We start from the raw sequence: 17,836 nt of genomic DNA on the forward strand, positions 1-17,836 counted from the left end.
GTTACTTTCTATTGCAGGTAAACAAACGTGATCAAATTTAACTTCTAAAAATTCCAAGAAGAAATCTCCACTAACACTATAACACAACTGAATCACATCTCAAAAAGATCATTATTACAAGTATTTATAAAACTATGCAGACACACTTTAATTATCAGGTGCTTCTAGCAGTCAGGATCATTTGTCATTTCAAGCAGTAGTTTTAATAACATTAGGAAAATACTTCCACTTTGCTGGTTTTGTTTTTATTTTAGAGAAATGGGTTCAGGAAGTATAAGTACTCATTCTGTAAATAAAACTAGCAGAAATTGTTCAACTGTATATTTTTATTCCAGGTTGGTCCCAAAGGACAAGTTGTAGGAATTGATCATATCAAAGAACTAGTAGATGACTCAATAAATAATGTCAAAAAAGACGATCCCACATTGCTGTCTTCAGGAAGAGTGAAACTGATTGGTGAGCATCAGACTGATATACTTACTAATTAAACTGATGTTCTTTCTAGCAGCTGGTTGAAAATGGCTGAACTGGATGTTGTTAAAAGTTCGAATTTAAGATGTTAAACCCAAGAAAGAAGAGCCAAATGAAAACGTTGAAATCCAAGTTGTCTTTAGGCCTTTGAAAAATGGTATCTTCCCCCAGTTTTGAGAGTATGACTTCTGGTAATCTCGAAGAATATGTAATCATTCTACTAGAAAATGTTAACGGGGAAATGTTTTTTTGGTGAAAATACTTTACATGCTGAAGGTCTGTCATGTTAAATTTGCTGTTTAAAATTGGGGTTGAATTCACAACCTTTCTTGAATGAATACCATCATCTAAATTTGGGTGTTTTAACAAAGTCTTTACACTTCTGATAGAGTAGTTGAGAAAGCTGCATGCAAAGATTCAAGTGGAAAAAGTAGATTGCCAAGTAGATTGGCAGTATGCACACTGAAGTCTATTTCACTTGTTTTTAAAATTGACAGTAATTGTATGTTAGGGAAGTGATTAATTGACACCAAAGTACTTTAATTCAGTTAGAGTTACTGAGAGGAAATAATGCCAAAATGATACAAGGACAGTGAATTGTTTTAAATATGGTTTTTTACTTAAAAAAGATTTTGGGGGATTTTTTGTTTGGTTTTTTTTCTTTGTTTTTTTTGGGTTTTTTGTCTGGTTATTGTTTGTTTGTTTTTCTTAGACGATTCAAGGCTGGCAGGAGGAAAGTATTCTATTCATTAAGTTTAAAGAAGAAATTGAAGGTGTGGATGTTTTTGAGGCTTCTTACAAGAACACTTGGAAAAATTATTATGTGATGTTTGGCTCTTAGGTTAATTACCGTTTTGATTCTTGGTCTTTTTTGGTAAATGAGGGACTCTTCTAAATACTTTTTTAATAAGTTTATCAACACGTACACATGTATAACGTGCAATGTATCTTGCTGAGAACACTTATGTCTCAGAACTTACTGGAAAAGAAGTTAGACTGCTAGGGCTGTAGAGGGGAAATGAGGGAATAATTTCCACTGTTGCTGTACAAAAGCAGTTTTGACTTATGCTTCTGGTCAGTCCTGAAACAAATTCTGGTGCTCTTGCGAGTCTAGAAGTCTAAGTAAACATCATTATCTATTTTATTTTTGACTATGTAGCAGGATGACTAAGAGACTTGTGAATAGTTTTGTTGTGAGGTACATTTTTAAAAAGTACAGATGGACAAGTAATACTTCTGTGAATTAAGTGGAGAAGAATGTTTCAGCTGTGCTGGATTCCTGGGAGCTGTTTGATGTGGAGCAAGAATCCAGACAGGTGTTTCTTTAAGACAAAAAGCAGCAGAAAACCCCACCCAAACACCCCTATCGCAAACACACAAACAAAAAACTTGCGAAAACCAGTTGATTGATGATGGGAAGTTGCTGGCTTTTCACATTATGCTTCAGACATTCTACATTGCTTTGTCATACCTCACATGTACCATACCTGCATTTCAGGAGCACCAAAATTATTTTGGGGTGTCTCAGTAATAGAACTGCATTGAGAAGTTGGGAATAGGTATACTTGGATTAACTTAACTTCGTTAGTTTGTGGGTGTTTTGGTGCTTTTTTTGGTATAGCTTGATTTTTATTTTGTTTACTCTTAGTATCATGAGGAAGCCTTTGAGGTGAATCTCTCAAGTGCTTCTCCTTACCGCACTTTAGCTCACATGAGAGTACTCCTGGAAAGCACAAACTTTGATTCCTTTTGAATGAAACTAGACAAGATTGTGTTCCAAGAAGCCACCAAATATGTTTGATATGTGGATATTAAGACAGTAAGACTTAGATCTAGACTGAAGCGGTTATTCTGAAATGTTATGTTGCATGGACACCAGCTTCTCAGCAAAAACTTTTGCTGTACAGATCTGCTTCTATTGTACTGCACTATTTGCTGATGCAGGGGATGAGGTATTCTAAACAAATGAGGGAAGTAGTTTTCTGTTTCTGTGCTCATGCTACAACTCTGTGTGAAACAGGTCTGTGTAGAGGCACTGAAGGCTTGAGTACTGTGATCAGCAGATCCGGTCTACGTTCACAAACAATCTACAGAACCCTTTTATATCAAAAAGTCCTGATGTGCTTTTTTCCTCATCACCAGATGCCACCCACCACCATGATTACTTCACTAACAGGCTGCATGTAACTGGAGATGTGAATAGGATAGGTGACATTATTCAAGATGTAAGCACAAACTGAAAATTTGGGCTGCTGTTTCCCCTTGGACATTGAATAATATAATAATTTGAATAACATTGAATATATGAATGCTGAATTAACTATTTTTAAAATTATCTGGATGTCTAAAAGTGTGTTGCAATTGTGGGTGGATATATTTCTTCTGTAACCATAAGAATTTTAGTAGATTTTAAAAGGGAAGAGCCATGCTGTGCCTGATGCATATGAAGGAGCATGATTTTTTTTTCCCTTTTGGTTGGGTGTGTGCTGTTTTTGAAGATGTTAGCTATTGATTCTAAGAGCAAAGGAGTTAGTTGTTTTTGGATCTGTTTTACTGCTGTCGGTGAAGTGATAAGATGTGCAGAAGTCACATTCAGACTTCTCTAGACAGTGCACTAGGGACATTTATGTTTCAGAATACATGTGTTGTTCTTCAGAAGTGACAGCAGTTTCTTTCACAGCTGCTTCTTCAACTTGGCAAACGCTTTTTCTCCAGCAGTACTGGAGATCACTGCTTCTAATGCCTGCTGCTGCACCCTGGGGAATGAGGGTCTGCCTCCTTGTGTAGCTAACATAATTTGTAGCAGTATCTGTATGAATAAGCTGAAGAAGTCTTTCTCATTTGCTGTCTCTGATGGAACAGCAGACACAGTAACACCTCATTGCTGCTTCTTTAGAAGAAGTGTACAGTGCTACTAAGATATAGAAGTACAAATTACATACTTGACTGCGTTGAGGTGGTTGTTCCAGTAGAACCCAATTTGGCAGTCAGAAGGATTACACCCTGGAAATAATGGAATTTTCGTTACTGGTGATCTCTCTTGCCAGCTGACTTAGTGGAAATGGTGATCGATAGGTATGAGTTCTCTTGAAGCACTGGTACTTCTTGCCTGGCAGCTTCTCCTTGTGGCCCTTGGTTGGAGCTTGTGCTGGTCAGAATTGATGATATGAGGATTTTTGCCACTGACTTCTAAGAGGCTTCTCAGCTACTGAGGAAATGTGCTCTTAAAGAGCATGGGTGCTGAAGGTCCTTGCCAGGGTCATCTTTTAGGACCTCATAAGGAAGATGACAAACACCCCAGTTTTAATTGTTTTGAGGAGCTGTCCAAGTCTTCCTGTACAGTCTTGGATACCTAAGGGTGTTCTTATTATCCCAATAGCCCTCCTTATCATGGAGGTCAAAGTGAAGCCTGCTGTGGTGACCGTGTATTTTTCCTGCCTTGTGAGTTGTTGGAAGGCAAAAAGTTGACAAATTTTCAGCCTCTGACTGGGCTGTAGTACTTCTTTTGACTCTTTCAGTTCTAATTAACCTGTGCTATTGGTGATTGCACAGAAGTCAAAGTTCAGCCTGAAGATGGGAAACCCCAAATTACTTGTGCTGAGCAGAGGGCTGTGCCCATTAACCTCCATGTTTTTGTTCTTGACTGATTATTGGGACTTTTGTAATTACAGAGTATGAATTTATGGATGGTTCAGCCTCATTTTTTACATTTGTTCTAAATAACTCCAGAGAGAGTCTGCCTAACTTGCTCTGAATTTCCTGTTGGTTTCCTGTAAATACTGTGGATGTCATATTCACATCATCTTCTTTCAAAACTTAACTCGGGGTCCAGTTTAGTTTGTCACATTTCATTGGCTTAAAACCCTCAAACTGTTACTCTTTCTTTCTGCATAACTGGGGTGGTATGAGATGTCTGTGATAGGATGCTTCTCCATGAGTTCTCCACCAAAGCTGGAGCAGCACTGGTAACCTCTGAAAACTGTAATTATTCCTAGCATCTTCCAAGCAGCCACCTGGAGCTTTAGCCATGAGTCTGACCTGGCTCTCTGTGTTAGTCCAGTGATTGCCTGCTGGAAGAATAGCGAGGCCCATTTGCTGGCAAACATGGGGTGTGCAGAGGTTACTGCAGTACTGCATTAATGAATGCATGTAGGTGTGGGCTTTTATTCCAACTGGTAGTGTAGTTGTAGGCGTATAGTCCATGGGAACACTTCCTTTGTCTTTTCCTCACCTTTGGAGTCTTCTGATAGGTGCTTCTGACGTTAAGTGCTTTGGACTTATGATTTGCATTATATTCAGGAGTGGTGTGCAGGAAGACAAGGCAAAGCAATGTAATGAGGGGATAAAATTCACCTGCATTGGGAATGGTAGGAAACATAAATACTTCAGTATCTTTTCTAGGTGGACCATGTGTTTCCAAGAACTTTCATTATAAATCCATGCTTTCTAGTTTCAGATGCTTCAATAGTATGTAGTATCTTTTATAAGCATGTATATGCACCTATGAGGGTGCTTCATTGCATTTATTTTACAAATGTGTTTATTTTTTACATATAGATATGGGAAACCAGCTGTTTTCTCCAGTCCTTTTGAAATTTTTTTTTAAAAAAGTGTTTTCTTCCAGTGGGAGATGGACGAATGGGATATGCAGAAGAAGCTCCCTATGATGCAATTCATGTTGGAGCTGCAGCCCCGGTTGTGCCCCAAGCAGTAAGCCTTTATGTTTTGTGTGTGTGTTTCTGTAATATCTTAGCTGTAGAGAATGCTTTGCATACATCTATATGTAAAATACTTGGTAGCTTGCACTGCTGGGAGTATCAGTGGGCAGTGTGGTATTACTGTATGGTGTGGGGTTTTTGTCTCTGTTATAATTTGGCTTCCTGTTGGTTCGGTAAAGCTGTTTGTTCTAATAACTCTGCTCTAAATAAACATATTTTAAAATTACATGTGTGCAACCCTCTATTACAACAACACACTGGAGCATTTTATTTCATAAGATAATTCAATTTTATCGAACACTGAGTTACAAAATTTAAGTGTGTTTTCCTGAGTTCCAAAGCACTGAGCCTGTTGAAAGTAAAATGCTCAGCTGGAAATACAAACAGTGCCATTTGTTTGTAGCTTTCAAAATGGATACAGGGCAATTCTTACTAGAGAAGCTGAAGAGTAACTAGGGGCTTTGGAGTGTGCATACATGTAGTCCATTTTTTGCAGATTAGATTTTTTTTTTCTCTTCCTTTCATCAGGCACATGGTAATACATAACATGATTTTGATATGCTAGATGCCAGTTAAGGTTTTTAAATCTTAATGAAGGATAGTGAAAGACTGGACTTTGAGGTGCTATAGACAGATTGGACATTTCCAGACAATGACCAGTGGTGGGGTTTTTTCTTTTGCTTCATTTTTTTTAACTTGGTTGGTTTTTTTAGGTTTTTTTCAAGGGGGCTTTATTTGGGTTTTGTTGTTTGGGTTTGGGGTTTTTTTGTGTGTAGGTGTGTAGGGGGGTATTCCTAGCAAAGTGTTGACAGATGACAATTTAAAAAGTAATTGAAAGCTTATTAGTGAATGAAACAGTTCTTAATTATAGCTTTTGTTTAGCAATGGGGATTAAGTTTTTTTTCATGACATCTGGGAAGTGTGGAATTTTCCTTGAGACTACTGTGACTAGCCTCCTTTAACTATGAAAACAAAAAAAAATCCAAGCATTTCTCATATACTCTGTTTACTTGTCACTTATCTTACTCATATTCATATATTTTAGACTAGTTTCATAAAAGGCTGTTCCATTCACAGAATGAAAGAGGAGCTGTTGGATAGTGAGTGTGTTGTAGACAAAATTATTCCAGGAAGAGAAATAATAAAAAGTCACCAATCTCAAATCTTACTCTGAGGACTTAAGGGGAGATCAGTTACCCCCAGAATTTTTGACGATGGGCCTGTACCGATGCACAGTAACTATTGAACAGTTAAACCAAACAATTCAAAAAGATTCAATCTGCTGTAAAAATATTGTTATTTACGTTTCCCCCACATATATAGAAAATAAAACTGCAACCAACCCAGTTAATTATTTTACTGTAATACCAGTTGTTGTACCATGTTGCTGTGATACTCTCATTTTCAGTGCACTTTTTATTTTTCCTAATGGAAATAGTTATCTACTGCATAAAAGTAGATAGATACATAATGGCAAAGCTATTAATCTACTGTAACAAACTTTGGATCCAGCTTCTGTGAAGTGGCTGGTTACATTCTAATTTCTGTGTTGTGTTCTAGCTTATAGACCAGTTAAAACCTGGCGGAAGATTGATATTACCAGTTGGCCCTGCTGGGGGAAACCAGATGCTCGAACAGTATGACAAACTAGAAGATGGCAGTGTCAAAATGAAGCCTCTGATGGGAGTGATATATGTGCCTTTAACAGATAAAGAGAAGCAGTGGTCCAGGTGGAAGTGATTTTCTGTTCCACTTACTTCTTCCACACACATGCAAGGTGAAAGGGTGTGAATTTTTAGCAGATAGACTGCAAGGCCTGCCTTTGCTGCTGTGATTGCTTTCTGCTTCTCCATACCATGAAAAGTGACTCAGTCTGCATTACTACATCACCCAAAGGAGGTTATGCTAAGTTTGAGTTCAATTAAAAGCAGAAGAAAAATATTGCATGGGTTGCACTTTGTCTCTTTTGGACATGTTTTCCTTTAGTCTTTGGTGTTTTGAAGATTCTTATTTGTTGTTATAAACACAGCGTTTTCTAAGGTTAACCTTAACTTTTAATGAACTTTTTATAACTATTTTGCCCAATAATTAGGGTGAAGTGTAAAATTTTACTTAATAAATACTGGTTTGTCCTGTAAGTTAGTGGTAATTGGGTGTTCATTTTTTATTTTTCTGAAACGCTACAAATGAAGAAAAATTTTTGCAAAATCCGTTGTAGAAAATGTAGATGTTCTTGCAAGCACATTTCCTTTAGACTCAAGTAGCAAAAAGTGGAAAACATAATTCCTTTTTCCCTAAAGTATAAATGTAGTTGAGTAGTGTTCAGAAAATTTTCTCAGATGTGTTATTAGAAGTCTGTCATCTGTCTCTGGTGGGGCAGTATTTATGTTTGCCAATACAGCAAACTCTAAAGGCCTTTCTAGGGGTAGGAAACCTTCCTGTTTGCTGGATTGAACAGCCAGTAATGTAGACTTAATGCGGCTGTCAGCTTAAGCCATGCTAGGCATTAGTATGTGAATGAACAAAGCAGCAGTGCTGTTTTGCTTCCTGGCAGAAAGTGCTTCTGAATGTATTATTGGCATTAATGAAGTGCAGAGATGTGCAATGGGTTCTGAAAACGACTCTTGAGCTTTATAACCTAAATTTAGATTTTTGGCTTTTTTCCCTTGATATTCTGGAGTACAGCTTGTGAACTGAATACATGAATACTTAGTCTAACCTATCAAAATATTCATAAAAAGTACAAATAATGCAGTTTGCATGCTGCTGCTTACTGAAACCTCATTTCAGTGTTTCTTGGATAACTATATAGCCACCACGGACAAATTACTTCTGAAACAACTTGAGTGAGATAGTGCTTAGTTCAAAGCTTGTGAAGCATACTTGTTATTCAAATGTTTTGTATTTGTTATGCAAATGAATACTTTGGCCTCGAATATTGCCAGTATTCCCTCAGTGTGGTACTCAGGGGTTTCCTGCCTTTGTAAGGCTTTGGAAGCTTTTCTTTGTGGTCAGTTTCCTCCTCTGGCAAATGTTTTATTTAAGTTTGGAGTCCATGCTTCGCTTGCTCTAAAAAGGAGAAGTAGTCTTCTTAAGCCTTCCTTCTCTCAGAGAGGTTTTATAGATTTTTCTGCATTTCCACCTGATCAGATTATAGTAGCAATTGGGGCTTTTTGGTAGCAGCAGTGTGTGTTCATAAAACACTGGAAGAAGGGTTTCTCAAGTGATAGTGTTTATCCTTTGCTACTAGTGTTAAGGATACACTAGTACTGTGTTAAGGATTAGCATTCTTGAGTTTTTTGCATCTCTTCTGTGCAGTTTGGTATTTCATTTTGTCTGCTAGCTCGGGAAGATCTAATAGTTTGTCTTTGGGCCTTCTTCAGTCATGAATACTGTGGGGTTATTTTCCCCAGAAATTCTTACCAGTTTCTGTGCTTTTCTGAAACACTTCTTGATTTTATTTATTTATTTTTAATTTAAGAATTTACATTGGTGTTATCAGAAAAGGTCAGTGCTTAGCCTGAAGGGTTGATCTACAATGGCATAGAGGCTGTGTCTTGCAATGTGCATTTAAATTTGGTTCAGTCTGGGAACTCTCTGTTAAAGAAAATCTCAGAAGTCCACTTCATGTAACATTTGGTATTTCTTTAATTGTCCTTTTTGTCATCTGAAGAAAATTCCTATTCCATTTTCTAGGATAACTGTCTGCACTGCTGACCTTACAGGAGGTCTTTCTTTTTTTTGTTTTTCCTTGTTGGTGACTATGAAGTATATGGTCAGCCAGCTGCTGTTAAGGAAATTTCTAATTATAGGGTCAGCATTTGTTATCTGTGCTGGCATCAAGGGTAAAAGAGGTGTTTTGTCTGCACTTCCTAGATTTCAGTTTATCTTTTCTAAATTGTTCAAGATCTGTGAGCAGAGCTCAGTTAGAGACTCCTCTGAAAAAGCATCTCTAAGTGTTTCTGTAATAAAAATCTGTAGTGTATGGGAGACTAGTTGCTGTAAATCTCAAATTCATTAAACAATAATCATTCTAAGAGTAGCTCAATTCTGTGTGTTTAGTTTGTCATTCTTTTAGTTTACATTATGTGATTTCATTTCTAATGCAGGTAACTCTTTCATCGCCTTGAATGAAGAATTGGTGTCCCTTCACAGAATACGGTTGAAAGGCCAGCAGCATTTTCCTAGGCTAGCAGACCTTCCAGTTGGCAGGAAAGACACTGTTTAAATTTTTGCTGAGCCGTTCATGTTTTGGAGAAGTTAGTACAGTTCTTTTATGGGGCTGCAAGGTGCTCTTTGTGAAGCAGCACAACACTCTTAAGTGGTGTTTGAAGTCAAACCTGCCTTCAGGTATTTTGTATCATGCTTTGCTATGTAAAACTGGAACGTGTAGCAAAAGGAAGTCTGGACTAGCTGGAAGGAAAATATTCCTTGGATTTCAGTACATTGCTAAATAAAGCATCTTATTATATTTGTGAATACTGTTAAATTTATTTAAATTTAGTCCATAGCTTTCTAGTTTTAGTTCAGTTGCAGTAGTATTTTTGAGCTCCAAATATTAGTGGGAATCCTCTCGAATGTGACTCACTGGGCCATTTGGAAGTAGAAAACACACAGGAATCCTATCTCTGGTACAAAAGAAAACAATGCAATGTGCCAGAGATCCAGCAGTCAATGCTCAGTTATGTGATTATACTGGTAAGGATATCCTTTCACATAAAACTTTTCAATTGCCTTGGGTTTTTTTACTAAAAAATAGGATGGAGAGAAGGCCTCTTGTGTTTCACAGTTGAGAATATGGTTTGATGGCTCCCTTATTGGCAAATCTTGCATAAATTAGGAACTCTCCGGTTTTATTTCTCTGTGAGAGTTCACTTACTACTTATATGGAAAGACAATTTTAAAAGTCACAAAATCATAGTATTACTTAGGATAGAAAACACCTCTCAGGTCATTGAGTCCGACTGTCCACCCAGCACTGCCAAGTCCACCACTAAACCGTGATCCTAAGGGCCACTTCTACACATCTTTTAAATACCTCCAGGGAATACCTTGTCCTGCCAGCCACACTATTGCTGATACAGAGGCATAAGAGAATAACAATGTAAATAACACTTAGCAATGAGTCTCTGCTGCATTTTGGATTTGATTTCCAGACTGGCAGCTGCTTAAAAATGTTAACAACTACTTTTGTCTTACATATATTGTATTAGTAGAATTTATTTATAAATGTCATGCTAAATTCGTATTTGCTGATAAAATACAAAATTATAATGACAGTATGACCTTTCTGAGAAAAAACTTCAGTGACTAAACTGGGGCTGTTACTGTTACAAAACAGGATTAATACCCCTCTGGAAAATGTATTTATTAGGATATATTTTAATATGTTTCTGATTAGAAACTTACTCAGTGTTTCAAGTGCCCCATATGACCTAGTTGACCAATTTCATTTGAAATTAGCAGTTACTGTTTGCATGGAATTCCTCAGGCTGTGCAGAACAATGATTATGGTTCAAGTTTTTATTTTACTTTGGCAAAAAGAATCTGTGCACAGAATATTTTAGGTTAAATTTAAGAACTGTGTATTATTGTGATGGTTTGACCCTGACTGAATGGCAGGTACTCACCAAAGCTGCTCCCTCCACAAGTGGACAGAGGAGAGAGAATACACCAGAAGGCTCTTGAGTTACAGACAGGGAGAGATCACTCACCAGTTACCACCATGGGTAAAACAGACTTGACTTGGGGATATTAATTGGAATTATTGCCAAGCAAAATCAAAGCAGGATACTGAGAGGTAAAACAAATCTTAAAAACACCTTTCCTCCATCCCTTCTCCCTCCTTCTTAGCTCTGCCTCCTGCCCCCCAGCAGTGCAAGGAGGCAAGGAATGGTGTATACAGTCAGTTAATCACACGTTCTTCCTGCTGCTGCTCCGGGAGAGGAGTCCTTCCTCTGCTCCAGTGTGGGGTCCCTCCTATGGGACACAGTTCTCCATGAACTTCTCAATGTGAGTTCTTCTTATGGGCAATAGTTCTTCATGAATTGCTCCAAGGCAGGTCTTTGTTCTTGGGATGCAGTCCTCCAGGCACAGCCTGCTCCAGCACAGGTTTCCCACAGGGTAACAAATCCTACCAGGAAACCTGCTCCAGCATGGCTTCTTCTCTCCGTGGGTCTGCAGGCCCCTGCCAGGACCCTGCTCCAGCACAGGCCTCCCATGGGTTCACAGCCTCCTCTCAGGCATCCACCTGCTCCAGCATGGGCTCCTCCACGGGCTGCAGGTGGATCTCTGCATCCCTGTGGTCCTCTGTGGGCTGCAGGGGCACAGCTGCCTCGCCATGGGCTGCACCATGGGCTGCAGGGGAATCTCAGCTCCAGTACCTGGAGCACCTCCTCTCCTCCTTCCCTGATCTGGGTGTCTGCAGGGCTGTTCCTCTCACATGTTCCCACTCCACTCTTCTCTGCACCATAACTTTTTTCCTTCTTAAATCTGTTACCACAGAGGTGTTTCTTCCATTCCTGATTGGCCCAGCCTTGGCCAGTGGAGGGTCTGTCTAGGAGCCAGCTGGTGTTGGCTCTGTAGTACATGGAGGAAGCTTCTGGCAGCTTCTCACAGAAGCCACCCCTGCAGCTCCCCCACTACCAAAACCTTGCCAGACAAACCCAATAGAATTATGCAAAAATGCATGTGATATATCTGATATGGTAGATTACAGAAAAAATTTATTTTCTTTATAATTTCATTTTACTCTCAATTTTATGATTGATTGTAGCAAATGATAAATATTTTATAATAGCACCTTTCCAGATTAAAATGCTACAAATCTAAATATTGCATCTTTAAAGTTATAAGGGGAGAAATACTTGGCTGCTGAAACACTGAGTAGATGCTATATTTGTAATTCATAAAAGGCTATATTCTGAAATTCACTTTCAGTAATGACAGCATGTTTTTCATAGATGAATGATGTATTGAAAAGAGAAAGTCAAATGCTGCCTAATGACAAAATTGAAGGGGATCTAAAAGAGTGAGATACCGACTTCAAATAGATTTATAAACGTTTGTTCAAATATTTAATTTGAATGCCTTCCACTAAAGAGGTGGTGAGGGATTGCAAAGCTGGATAACTTACTTGTATCCTGAACTTATCAACAATAAGATTAGTGATTCTTTTTTTAATTTCATGACAAACTGTCATTTACCTGAAATGCTACCTATTAGACTTTTTATGAGAATGCTTCTTAGTTTCTTGTTGGATATTCATAATGGGAAATGTAGAATATTCATGCATACGTTTTCCCTACTAGTAAGCCAACATTTTTCAAACTTTCTTACATTTTTTTCTAGAATAATAATTTTGAGCTAATGACTTCTGAAATTTGCTTTAACTTGAGCTTACAAAGTTGCTTTGATGCCTCAGTTGACAGATGAGTGGTTCTTTTATGAGAATTCCAAAGGCCTAAGGACTACTGTGGTGACTTAAACCCTAAATATATATATTGCCTGCTAAGCAGGAGCTGGTAAGCAGATTGGAGGGAGAGCATGAAGGTGGAGAGAAATTATGTGAGTTGTGTAAGAATCATAGCAAATAGCTGTGGCCAGAAAGAATACAAATTAGTAGATCTTTCCTGTGGCTCTAGAGGACAAGAAGATAGGTTTAACAAGGAAAGAGCAGCCTTTCTGCTCCTTTTGAGGGTCTCCTTTTAAGAGTCTTCTTTTAAGCTTTGTAGCAGGATAGATCTTGTTTTACCATTGGAAGGATAGACCTGTATCCTGATTCTTAGCCGTAGCTGAAACCTGGAGGATTTCATAGCTCGGCAGCTTCTGATGCAGTCAGGATCAGCTCAGATCAGCTGATGCTGGTTTGCAATATGTATTTATGTCTGCAAGCTGTTCTACATTAGGGAGAAAGCTGACAACTGTTACCTATCAGGTGATCTGAGACTTTTTTGCAACTTTCCAGTACATACAGTCCAATAATGCACATGTAAATTCAACTTCTATCTGTAGAAAATAAATGCGGTATAATTTTAACACGTATATCATGGATTGGTTTGGGCTGGCATGCTGTTGTTAGATTGATGAGTAGTGAAGAGCAAGTGAAAAATCTCTTGAGGAAAGCTGATCCCCTCAGCACAGTAAATTTCTAAAAAACAAAATATGAAAATCCTTATTTTGAAAGTCACATATAGGGTGTAGTGTCATGAATATGTTAAAGCAATGAAAAATACCACCAATTAAAACATTGCCATGTTAATATAATTTATTTTAAATGACACATTTATATAATAATTATATATTTTAAGTAGAAATACCATTTTGAAAAAGAAAAAACAAACCTGTACTTTAAGTACTTTAAGTACTTTAAGTGCATTACCAGCATTATGGAAAAACCTTGCTAACATCTGTGGCTGGGTAAAATTATTGTGTTTAATAGTTTTGAAGTAAATACAGAATGTTTCTTAGGCTTACAGTTACTTGAGGGTCTACCTCAGGTTTGAAGGATTAAGAATTGCTTGTCACAATAAAAGACCATATAAAGCTGTGAGAATACATGGTAGGAATCGGGATAAAAATCACACCCACAATTAGGCATATGAGGCTAAGCCAGCAATATCAGTAGTTGTTACTTAAAAACACTTTTTGAAGTTGTAAAAATTAACTGATGATGCAGCTCCTGGAAGTGTTAGGTATGAATGAAACACTTGTCCTGAATTCACTGGCACCACATTTTAAACTGGGTATCAGATGTTCATTTATTTTTATCTGTTTAAAGTAAGCAAATACCCATTTTGTGAGATAGGCAAATATGGAGCGCTTCCAAACCTTTAGCTATAAACAGATTTTTCTTTATTCCTGCCAAGATGTGTTCTTCTGCCTCCTGCGTTTTTCTGCTGTCTGTAATTACTGCAGTACTCTAAAGCTGTATGATTAGTACCTTACTATGAGGAGGCAGTGCAAAGTGCAAAGAATGCAAATATTTATCACTTACAAATCACAAGGTTTGCATCCCAACTGCATTAGAGAGAAAACTAGTCATTTAGGCACTAGTTTCTACAGCCTTTTCAGTTGCTTTTGAAATGTTTTGCATGCTGTCATTCCATGCTGTATGATTCCTGGAGGATAAAGGTTTTGTGTGTGCATGTAGAACTATATTTTTGTGGGTTAGTTTGCATGATAGCTGGAAATACTATTGTGTATTGAGCCAGCAATCACATTAGTGAGGTTTTTTCTAATTCAGACACTGTTTGCTTTGGCTAATGAGGCCGATGCACCTACTAAAAGAAAAATTTCAGCAAACTGATTGTGATTTTATAGATTGTCCCTTGTGCAAAAAAAAAAAAAGAAAAAAGGCAAAACACTTCTCTTTGAATTTTCCAATGTTCATGGTGGCACAGTGCACAGCTTTCAGATTTGATGGGCATTTTGTATTAAAATTAATGCTTTAGAAATACTTAAATCACTACTATATGATAACTTTATGATTGGAATATAGGTTCTATGGGTTTCTTGTTTCAATGTGTTTTAAATGTCCTACAGGAACAAAAACCTGCATTTTCTAGATTCCTTGTAGTGATTTAGAGAGACTTCTTGATGCATCCTTTCTCCTAATTGGATCTCCTTTTAATACACACACACACACTCTCTCTCTCTCTCACACTGCCCTGTCCCCAACCTTTCCATAACCTACTCCTGATTTATCATAGCTCCTTCAGGAGCTAATCGAGTTCCTCGGAGAAATAAATAAACTAAGTGGTACAAACTGCATGACAGGGATGTGAGATTGTGTTCCCAGCTTTCTTCAGAGACTGCAGCTGAAGCTAAACTTGCCTTTTTGGCAGCTACAGAGGATGGATTTTGCCAATACTCTGTCTAGTAAGTTGGCTCAGTTGCTTGCCAGCGTGGAGCCAGCAGAATTTGGATGGCAGGTAGCTGTGTTAGTAGCTGTGCAGTGTGTGGGGTTTCCTTAAAGCAAGTGATCCATTAAATGTAAAATAGAGGGACCCATATTTCACGATAAGTCACATAATCATATGAGATGGTATAGACAATATGGGATTGCTGTTGCCCTTCCTTTGGTGTTTGTTTCTTTTCTCAAATGCTTGAAGAGATTTCTGAAGTTTTGCTGATGTGCATGAGCACTTAAATGCAGCCTGATTCAGTATAAAAACTTTTCAAATATGATTTCCAAGGGGAGAAGAAACATAACTGCATGTGTTTTCTTTCTACAGGGATGAATTGTAAAAGCTACATCATCTTGACCCAAACATAGTGTTACAGTGGACTGCTCATCTCCAGTTCTAAAAGCTTTTTGAAAACCAACAGCATTGCAGCTTGTTTTGGACTTCGTTATACTGTTGTTATCAGCATGGAAAAGCGTGGTGTTTGTTTTATTTTTTTAGATGCTCAAGGCAAACCTGATAAAGAAATGGTGGAAAGTTTTATGTGGGCACTGTTTTATTTAACATGCCTTTATTTCACTTTCATCTGTTCAAAGTGAATTTCTGCAAAACTGCAGATAAAGACCTGTAGCTTGTGAACTCTGATTTTGATGGGGGAACTTGAACACTCACTTCTCTCGGCTCCTGTGTCCCTTGGTAAAACTGCTTCTGTGCACCTTACAACACTACATAGGTAATACCAGGTTTTCTGTGTTCCAATGTCTGCTAGATGCTACTAAAAGGAGATGAACTTCCTTTCTAAGCTTTTGACATGGTGTCATAGACTAGCATGTAGTAGATACAATCAGCTGCTTTTTTACCTTAAAACCAGGCATTTGTATATATTAAATTTCAAGACATCAGAGGTTGGTGGCCACTCTTATCAAACATTGCTGTTCAAGTTGGACATAAAAGACATGGTTTTCCCTTTCCTTCTAAAATTGATTAATGGAATCTGGAAATTCTGTTTTGGTTTATAGCTCCGTGCTGGTGTGATACACATGGATCTAACTCTGTAAATGTGTGTTCCAGTCACCAAATAATTTATTGGCTGCTTTGCCAGATAAAGTTAAAAGCAGAAGGGGGGTTGTGTGCTTGTGTAGAAGATTAGGATGGGTATGTAGTCTGAGATATGGATTGCTAGGTTCTTTATAAAAAACCAGAATCCCCTTTGGTTCTAAAAGAAGGTTGCTTTAGAAAGGGAATTCTAAATTGCTGTAAAAGGAACACAGGATGCATGCAAAAGAATCCTGGACTCCTAAGAACAGATAGATGCACTTGTTCAGTTTTCATATAGAAGAATAGTGGGAAAACCTTTTTTTCTGCCCTAAGTTTTCTGGTTTGGTACTGTAAAATGTCAACAGCAAATTGCAAGGCAGTACAGTAAGGTGGGCTGCTTTGGGAAAGGGGGGAAGTGTGTCTTCAGTCATCTTGCTCATATTTGTGCAACCAGTAATTAAAGTAAACAGTGTATTATCATTATTTCCTCTTTTTTTTTTTTTTTTTTAAGGATAAGGAGGATTATGGAATAAAACAATCCATATTGATCACTGCAAAAAAAAAACCAAAACAGCTTTTTATGGTGGAAGAGCAGTAATTTTGTGATAGGATTAATCCCTGGAAGCATAAAAAATTCAAAGGCCTCTGAACATGGAAAAAGAACGTTTTAAATAACCTGCCTTTTGAAGGCCAGCCCCATTTTATTCCTCTGTAAAAGATATTATATAACTTAATTTATTTAGATGTTTGGAAGTTAATGTACCACCTCCTGATCTGACTGCAGCCTGGGAGCACATGCACAAGATTAATCTTATAAAGAAATTAATATAGTGTGTGTTCTAGAAAATACAATCCAGAAAAATCCACTTGCGTCTGACAAATTTGTACTAACCCACGATCAACTGTGACTCTAGTTCTTGGTGTTGAAGTGAAATATCTTAACTGATGCATGCTAACATTCAACCTTTTGGTCGCTGTATCTTTCAGTTTGAGTTCAGCTTTATTTACATCTTCTCACAAATTTAATCAGTTAAATGAAAGATATGAGCTCAACTGTATCCAAATTCCTGTCTCTGGACACAGTGTAATAAGCTAGCCTGACTTGGAAGTGGTGTTAAAGCTGAGACCCGATGACAACTTCCTGGGGGAGAACCACTTCAGGGGGTGTAAAGGCTTCAGGGACCAAGGCTGGTGGGAGTACTGCACCCATTCCACTGAAGGGGTTGATGGTAGCCAAGGTACTCGGACAGAAAGGAGTATCCAGGAGTAGCATTTAGGAGTCGAAAATGGAAACTCCTCCATGATGGAGCAATGGTTCTGAAGTAAAATCTTGGAGACAAGGACAAGTTGAAATGCAGAAGACTTGAAGAGCTTGAATAAATGCTGTGTGAACTGTCTGAATTGCTACTTTGCCAAATAAAACAAATTGAGAGGAAGCTGTATCTAGGTGTCTGTCTGATTTTGTGGTTGGTTTTATTGTTTAACCTTCAACAGGATTTTGCATTTCCAAAAAGTAAACAGGTATAAAAATACTGGTTTGCTAACTGACCAGAACTATGTGTCCATTTTCAGTCAATTAATTTATTGCAGCAATTACAAAGCCTGTTAATACTACCTGGAATGTAAGTGGAGTTTTTGGTGGCTGGTTGGAATTTCTCTTAGTTCACATCTGTGTGTTTTGGTGAACAGGCTCTGTGCACAGTT

At 37.9% G+C, this 17,836-nt stretch overlaps 1 protein-coding gene across 4 annotated transcripts in view; it reads left to right on the forward strand.

Moving 5' to 3' along the window:
• PCMT1 (protein-L-isoaspartate (D-aspartate) O-methyltransferase) overlaps positions 1-17,574 on the forward strand; it is a 36,972-nt gene extending 19,398 nt beyond the window's left edge. For 2 of the 4 annotated variants that reach the window (XM_032101839.1, XM_032101836.1), the window contains exons 5-8: positions 336-456; positions 5,096-5,181; positions 6,750-6,919; positions 15,425-17,574. In XM_032101839.1, coding sequence (XP_031957730.1) covers positions 336-456; positions 5,096-5,181; positions 6,750-6,919; positions 15,425-15,437 — 390 coding nt within the window. In that variant the 3' untranslated portion in view covers positions 15,438-17,574. Of the gene's footprint in view, positions 1-335; positions 457-5,095; positions 5,182-6,749; positions 6,967-9,298; positions 14,552-15,424 lie in introns of those variants that run through there. The other 2 variants (XM_032101837.1, XM_032101838.1) reach the window with 2 other exon arrangements.
• The last annotated feature ends 262 nt before the right edge of the window (positions 17,575-17,836 follow it).

This window comes from Corvus moneduloides, chromosome 3 (assembly GCF_009650955.1).
Source record: "Corvus moneduloides isolate bCorMon1 chromosome 3, bCorMon1.pri, whole genome shotgun sequence".
Lineage (NCBI taxonomy): Eukaryota > Metazoa > Chordata > Aves > Passeriformes > Corvidae > Corvus > Corvus moneduloides.